We start from the raw sequence: 8,705 nt of genomic DNA on the forward strand, positions 1-8,705 counted from the left end.
CAATAGATTTATTGTTATACTGTAATATTTATAATTCATTTGGTTTTTATTTGTTTCTTTAATACTGATTTTACTGTTTTACTGTTGTATTCGTTCTAAAATAAAAAAAATATTTATCAAAAACATAAAGCTTTGCGGTGTCTGTGTGACTGTAAAAACCCGATGATTGATGATGCAGGGGGTGCCAACCAAAATCTCGCCTAGGGCACCACATTGGTCAGGGCCGGCTCTGATTACAGTAATAGCTTTTCAGCTGTCTTTGTTTTTGCAGAACTTTGTATTTTATACAGTATTTAAGGTTTTTAGGTTTTAATTTTTGACATGCTGTGTGCAAGCATTTGTAAATAAGACAAAAATGATCAAGAATTTTGTTATTGGATAACCTTGTGTGTATAGAAAATGTAAGCATTATAGAAACATTTTAAATGACTGATTTTGTGCAAAAACAAGTACTAATTGTAATTGTACTAATTGTACAGCCACTGAAGACTGATGTTGTGTTCACTGTGTTTAGAGTTTTGAAAATGTGACTACAGATTGGACAAACGCATGTTAGCAGTCGTAAAAAACTAAATAAGATCGTATTATTTGTTGAAAGACCCACAATCAATGAGAATCGACACCCAAAAAGAGAAATTGGTTTTAGCAATAGGTATTTTATGAGTTGTTTTTGTTTTTTTTTATATCCAATATCACTTTGGATTACTGTAAATCTTGGTACTACAGAGTAATAAACACACGAAGAGTCTGTAGAAGTTCATCACCTAAATGACATCACTTCCTGTGATGAGTCGATATCGAAAGTAACTAAAGCAAAGCGAGTACGTCACAAAGCGGGTACGTCACTCCCCGCCGCTACAGAAGAGCAGACGGAGTGTTTCGTTGTAAGTTAATTATCCTTCAATATCACTTACTGGCGTGCGGATTAAAGGACAGTCATTTAACCTTGGGCTTAACTACTTTTACCGAGTATGGTACTTTTTAAACCGTGTTTGGTGTAAAGTTTTATTCTCGTTACATAAAAGCGAAAGTGTACAGGTGTAGATGGACTACGGTTCGCCCTGTTTCATCACGGAAGTGTCTGGTCCAACTACATAAATGTCTGGGTCTGAAATACAACGTTATTCTGTTTTCACGGTAATCTGGACGGTCATTTATAAGTACATCGTCAGTAAAACGTCTCGTCGATATGCTGCATTTAGCCTGAATGTTTCGACAACCTTACATTTCACATACGCGCATGCCCGGCTCAGGGACCGTTGTTAAAATGCTTTCGTTCTGTTTTGATTACAGATCCGCAAATGTATTTGGTTAATTCTGAACTAGACTATATAAATTTTCAGATTTCATTTGCACTGGTTTTAACTGTGTAGTGCTGGACATTACTGATCATTTAAAAGATTTACTGTAATGTAATGGCAACAAATGTCACACACCGTTATATCAATCTTGCATCAACGTTGCATATGTTTATACGGGACAGATTCATCCTGCAGTGACATCAGGTTCATTATAATCAGTGTTTCAGTGTCCTGCTCCTCCTCTTTATGATGAACTGTTGACAGGGAGCAGAGAGCAGCATCTCCAGTGTCCAGCTGTGTGTGTGTGAAGAGGAACAACTCCATGATGGAGCCTCATAACTCCAGCAGTGGAGGAGGAACCTCTGACCCAAAGTGAGGGTCAGCACTTAATCTGAGGAAACAGGAAGAGGGAATATTCAGGATAAATGAGATGTAGTGAAGAACATAATTACTCAACACTTTCCTCATCTTCATCAGTGTGAAGAAAGCAGCATCTCCACTACCCAGTTGTGTGTTAATGAAGAGTGAATCATCTCCAGTACCCAGCTGTGTGTCTATGAAGAGTGAATCATCTCCAGTACCCAGCTGTGTGTCTATGAAGAGTGACCAGTCCATGGGTCATCCTCCTAATCTCAGCAGTGGACCTGTGACCTCTGACCTACAGTGAGTGATACACTAGTGACAGTTTTTAGCTGTGTATTTAGTTTGTGGAGAACAGGATTACAGTTTGAATCACCATTACGAGAGTAAACACGATGAGAAATACAAGAACTAGACTGATTCAGAACTGCAAGTTTTTTCTAATAAAGTGTCTAGTGTGTACCGGTACAAGGTGTTTAAGGCACTATTCACATAAACATTATTCTACATCACCAGAGTTAAAGTCAGGTGCAGGTTCTCTGTGTTTGTTCTACTGTCACTACAGCATTTGGGTTCAGTGTCCCTCAGTCTGGGAGCCCAGTGAACCGTCACATGTTCAGATGTGTTGGGTTATTGCACATGTATCATCATCATCATTATCATCATCATCATGTACCTGAATATAACATGTATTTATGAATGTAACATGTAGTCATGAATGTAACACATATATGAATTCATGTCTATAAAATGTAAAAGTTGTTAAAGTTGTTTGTTCTGTTTGTCCACAGTGCCCAAAAGAAACCTGTAAAGATTTCTAAAGACAAACTGGAGTCAGTATTCAAGGTGTGTATGTGTGTGTGTGTTCGTGCGTTTGTGTGTGTGTGTGTATGAATGTGTATGTGTGTGTGTGTGTGTGTGTGTGTGTGTGTGTGTGTGTGTGTGTGTGTGTGTGTGTGTGTTCGTGTGTGTGTGTGTGTGTGTGTGTGTGTGTGTAGGGTGTCATGCTGAGCTCCACCCTCTCCTGTCAATCTGTCTGTTTGGTCCCTCTAGCCCCGCCCAGCCTTTCCCTGTTTATACTTCCCATGTGTTTTTCATGTCTGTCTGTCCCTCCTTCCATTCAGTAACTCCACCCTGAGATTATCGGTCCCACCTCTTCACAGTTGACTTCTCTTGTTAGTCTGTCCTATTTAATCTCTGTCCCTTCTCTTGTTAGTCTGTCCTATTTAATCTCTGTCCCTTCTCTTGTTAGTCTGTCCTATTTAATCTCTGTTGATTCTCTTGTTCTGTGGTGGTTCTTGTATTGGGAGATATTGTATTATGTTCTGTCTTGCTTGAACTCTGTGGTTGTATTCTGTGTATGTGGATTGTGTTTATTGTGTGTGTGGGAGAAGGGTCTTATCATTAGTGTTTACATCACAGATCATTTATAAAACTACCTACAATTGAAACTTTAAATTTATTATATTATAATATATTATATATATTAGACTTTTGTACTTAAACTTTTGTAATAAAACATAATGTCCACAGGACCACCCAGTCCCTCTCAGTTCAGTCCTCTCTTATGTTTAATGGATTATCCTGTGTTATAATCATCTGTCTGTAACACTGTAGTTTTACTGATACTGTTTATTCAGGAGCTGGAGCACAAAATCATCTCTCTGGTGAAAAATGAGCTGAAGAGATTCAAGAATCTACTGAGTCCAGATTACCCAGCATGCACTGAGAGACAGGTGGAGGATGAGGAGGATCAGAGCAGTGTCAGAGAGGGGGCGATGAAGATCACACTGCACGTCCTGAGGAACATGAACCAGACAGACCTTGCTAACACACTACAGACCAGTAAGAGCTCTGGGTCATGACATCATAACATCACTTTATTACTTCAGAGGGAGGACACTGTTGGTGAATCTCAGTTCACAATGAGGATCTTAAATCAGTGTTGGTCTGTCCTCAGTTGACCTCCCTTCAGTGTAGTCTGCTCAGGTGCAGACTCAAGACTCTCCTACATTTATCACTGTTGTCATGTGACTGTGGAATGTTGGAGTTTTGAGGATACATTGATATTCTTTAGAACTGAGATTTGACCAATCAGATTTGACCACAGTCAGGTGACAGTTACCAGTGTGTGTGGTGGAACTTCAGCTGGTGTAATGGCTTCCTCCATCAACGCATGTGTTCTCCATTTTAAACTGCTGATCATTCAGTGTTATTGATACCCAGACACTCTAACCATCCTCTAATTTAACTCTTACAGTACTTCAATTTCCTGAATGTATCATGACCAATCTATGGGGACTAAATATCTATTCATAGTGTTGAATTAATGTTCAATTTATATAGCGCCTTTCAAGATACTCAAGGTCGCTTTACAATTTTAACACTTACACAACCAATCACACACCAGCGAGAAGTGTACTCTCCACAGGAATCCACAGCCCCCTGGGGGACTGTATCAATGGTGTCTTTTCTTTGATTTCCTGTGATAAGTCTGTTACGATTGATCCTAAAGACATTAACATGTGTGCTGTTGTCTTCCTCTTTATCAGAACTGCTCCCTGCTTGCTACAGAAAACTCAAATCCAAACTGAGGGAAAAATTTCAGAAAATTAATGAAGGAATCTCACAGCATGGAACCACAGCACTTCTGAATGAGATCTTCACAGAGCTCTACATCACAGAGGGAGGGAGTGGAGAGGTCAATAATGAACATGAGGTGAGACAGATTGAGACAGCATCCAGGAGACCAGCAACACAGGAGACACCCATCAAATGCAGTGACATCTTTAGACCCTTACCAGGACACGACAAATCCATCAGAACTGTGCTGACTAAAGGAGTGGCTGGAATTGGTAAAACAGTCTCAGTGCAGAAGTTCATACTGGACTGGTCTGAAGGAAATGTAAATCAGGATGTTCTCTTCATATTTCCACTTCCTTTTAGGGAGCTGAATTTGATGAAGGAGAAAAAGCTCAGTCTGGTGCAGCTTCTTCATTGCTTTTTTCCAGAAACACGTGAATTAAAACCAACTCACTATACATACTACAAAATTCTGTTCATTTTTGATGGTCTGGATGAGTGTAACGGAGACAGCCAAAGACATTGTAAAATCACAAAGTGGATTATTTTCACCTTGGAAGGCAAGAGACTAACCCATCCACAGCTCTTTAAGTGTATGTAAACATAAACACTGGTCCTTCGCTCGGTAACAATCACCAAGGAATCCCTACTCCTAATGGCTCTCCTCTCCAAAAAGCTTAGGAAGACTTAACTTATCTGATCGTCTGAGAGTAAAACAAAGACCTTTAATATGCTCTGGCCAGGATCAACCCTTCTCAGGAGAGCACAGAGCACAAAGAGCAGGAAAGGTCTACACTCATAAACTTAAATCACAGGCCTATCTGATTCTCCAAGGTTTGACCCCATTTTATAACACCTTGAATTCTTGTGTTAAGACCCAGAACTAAAGGTGCAATATTTTAGAAATCCTTGTAACTCCAAATCTGAACTGTACACGGAATTGGAATTCAGCTTACAGGAACCAGCTCGGCGGATGCAGTCTAGAGACACCAAACATGACTATCTTTCACCCAAGGGAAGGACAATTATGCATGGAACCAATATCCAGCTTCCCAGCCTTCAGGCACCAGGACAGAGTACCTCTGAATTGAACATTATGTGATCTGTGGTTGATATAAAGAAACCAATCGTGATCTTTCATGTATTAAGCATTACGTAATGTTATCAGAATCTCTGTGGTTATATAATCACACCACATTGATGCATATCCATGTATTACTATAATTTCAGTAGTTAGATACACCTATCTTTGTAGCTTTGAATTGTATCGTGAAAGCATGTATGCATATACATATTCTTGTGTGTTCTGCTGTTTAGATATGCATGCTCATTAAGTTTTGTGTGTTAAGGTCATAGAGACCTACATATTCTCATATCCATGTGCTACATTGTTTGAGATCTCTCAATACACTTGTAGTCCAGTGTAATGTCTAATTGAGATTTATATATCTATCTGAGTGTCAAAATGTAATGTGTTATAGTAAGCATATACATATACATGTTTTAAGTTATGTCACTTACCAAATGTAACCATGTTCATATGTGCTTTTGTGACCTCATATTTATACCTGTCTGTGCATTATGTGTCATTCAGTGTCCAGAAGTGGAAATTAAGAATGGCTCAAGGTATAGGCTGGTAGAGTCAAATTAATACTTATTTAGGCAGAGCATACAAATCAATTTATTTGGGAATCAGAGAATTCCAATTGTCTTGAAATTGTAATAGTCTGCTTTTATCTCCCATTAACTAAATCTCTGAGAGACGGGCAGGGTCACAAACCCCCCTTCTCTCCCTTCTCCCCTTTCTCTCCTTTCTCGGATTACCTCCTGTCCGGGTAGAGATTATGCATATTCAGGAATCAGAGTCCAATGATCACCAGAATAGCAACTCATGGGGAACTACAGTCACGCCCCTAAATGTTGCTTAAAAGATGTTCCTCGAGAAGTGAAACGAAGAGTTGGAGTGATGCCAAGAGACCGCAATTAAGTTCGAACTTTATCTAACTTCTAGGAGATCTTCGTTATAAATTACTTCTCGAGAAAGTGTTTTATTTAGTCTGTGTCTTCGTCAAACTTACTTTTGTTTTCATTGTTTTAAAGTCAAGCTCATCTTCCTTTCTTAGTTAAATTCGAGTTATTTCTATTTGGCCGATAGAAATTAACTTTAGTTCAACTTCGAAGTCCATCTCATCAAGTGAACTGCTACCCTCCAGCCACGACCGTGACGTCATCGCCAGGTCTTAGCGATTCGAGCCGTCTTGAAAGACAGACTCAGCTGACCCAGCCACTTCAGGAGTGAACGAACATTGAACGCGCGTCGGTCGACACGCCTTCCTTCCCCCGGACACACGCACGGACGTGCCGGGCTACGTCACAGTAAGACCCAGAGTTCACGTGCTGTTTTGGGGTTGCCAGTTCGTCTGTTAGCGAACAATTATATCTCTACCTCCCAGAGTCCGATTTAGCAATAGTTGTTACTATAGTAATCTATGCCCGGATCTTCTCTTCATACTATCCTACTTTCTATTCTTTGGTGTTTACCATTATGTATCTGGTTTGATTAGTAGATTCACGTATAGGTTTAGTTTCACTTTGAGCCATCATCCCACATGTTATCCTTTATTTCAATTGTCATATTAACCATTTAATAAATTTTGATATTTGTTCATTAATCTGGTCATGGTGGTAAATACATATTTTGATTGATGGTATTAGGTCACTGCGCGGAATCAGAACTTAACCCTTTGTTAATGAGACTGAGTAAACCATATTCCACCTATCTCCGTTATCACAATACTGGTTCCTGAGCAATCAGGATGGTGCCCCGTTCATAATCCATAAACTAACATATGTATCCGCTACATATATTGGTGCCCCGTGTGAGGCTTTCGTTGTCATATCTAGCTATTGGTCAAGAAATGTACTGCTACCGTTATTAATCATTGCCATAATCCCGTGTCTTTACTGGTTGAATTTGAGCAAATGACTTGTGTTTTATGTTAAATGTTCCACGTCGTGTTTATGTCAGTGAAGCTTCCTGTAAATTAGCTGCAGCGCACTTGCCCTGGTGCAAATTTTGTACGTACGCGAGGCAGGGAGTTTCAGTCGCCGATTTACCGATTGTAAATTCTTGTCTCGGCCATAAGCTGAGTTTACGCGAGTTCCGTAAATTCTGTCTGAAGTGGCCAAGCTCGATATTTCGGGGACAAGGTTCGGCCCTAGCCTGACAACGGACGAACCCTGGAAATACGAGTTAAAGGCGAGAGATTCTTCTTCGCGTTTATCCGAAGTTAATATCTTGTCTTGTCGGACAACTTGAGAGAGCTGCGAGTTCCAGCATCTTAAGCCAAAGCCCGAGAGCCACAAATTGCAATTTAATCCTTTCAGGTGGCGCTTAGGCGCACGGTAAATTGTGTATTTGTGAATGCCACAGCGCGGTCGTTGCTCAACGATGAACCCATGGCAAATTAAATATTTATGAGTCTTAATTAACCTTTGAACAAGTAGTTGATATTGTGATAAAAATTTTAACATTGATTGTAATTGTGGAAACGCAGCGGTGCTCTTGCTGTTTTTCTCCTAAGTGCTGAACTAACGAAAAGATTGAACTAAACTATAGCATCTCTAGACGTGGTCGTCTGAGATCAGTGTACATCCTTCTGAGGTTAAGTTAAACTGAACGCAAACTGAAGCAGCGCCGAGACCCGCTTGGGTAGGCGGTGCTAAAATACGTCACCTCCGACGTAACTTGTTCCCTAGCGGAAAGGGGAACTTGTTAGCTGAACTAGCTAGCTGGCCTGCTAAGGCTAGCCTACTGTGTTGCGAAAGTAAACTCTTTGTCTCCCTCGCGTGGAAAGCCACACATTGTTGCTAAGTATAATTGTTTAGCGCTCCCCAGTAGGAAGGAAACAATAGCTAAACTGGTTAGCTTTGGAAAGCTAGTCCTTGCCTTTTGAAACGTAGCGTTGTGTCTCCATCGTGCGGCTGCACATGGAATGTCAATACAAGTGAAGTGTTGAAACAGAAATTGCTTTAAAGATTTAAATGCCACATGCTGTTTATGTACCTAGTTAAAGCATTATAGTGTATTATACTGTACCATAAAGCCATTGTATAGAAGTGATTAATATTGAGTTATTAATGTTATTGTTGTTTAGATCCACTTGTACCAATTAGTAATAAATTGACTAAAGTTAATCAACCCCACAATCCTAGACTAAAGACAGCTCAACAGTTCTTGTTTTATAGTATTAATTAAGTGAAATTTTAATTTTAATTTTAATTGGAACTTACATTAAATCCCATATAACCAAATACTTCCCACTTATCTAGTCTTTTAAATAATTTTCTTTTCGTATACACATTTTGTCTTATTTGTTGTTTTAATTCTTTTACTTTTTCTAAGTAATTACTGAAACAATCATTTAAATCGCATTTAACCATACCTTTATAATTCCCTAT

The 8,705-nt window shown here is 39.5% G+C and overlaps 1 protein-coding gene across 1 annotated transcript; it reads left to right on the forward strand.

The window, feature by feature from the left end:
• Nucleotides 1–817: 817 nt before the first annotated feature.
• Nucleotides 818–6,910, forward strand: LOC143497848 (NACHT, LRR and PYD domains-containing protein 6-like). Its single transcript, XM_076993451.1, has 6 exons — nt 818–884; nt 1,566–1,673; nt 1,779–1,964; nt 2,453–2,507; nt 3,302–3,506; nt 4,214–6,910. The coding sequence occupies exons 2-6, from the start codon at nt 1,624–1,626 to the stop codon at nt 4,843–4,845; spliced, it is 1,128 nt and encodes a 375-aa protein (XP_076849566.1). The 5' UTR covers nt 818–884; nt 1,566–1,623; the 3' UTR covers nt 4,846–6,910.
• Nucleotides 6,911–8,705: the final 1,795 nt, after the last annotated feature.

This window comes from Brachyhypopomus gauderio, unplaced genomic scaffold (genome assembly GCF_052324685.1).
Source record: "Brachyhypopomus gauderio isolate BG-103 unplaced genomic scaffold, BGAUD_0.2 sc113, whole genome shotgun sequence".
NCBI classification, from domain to species: Eukaryota; Metazoa; Chordata; class Actinopteri; order Gymnotiformes; family Hypopomidae; genus Brachyhypopomus; species Brachyhypopomus gauderio.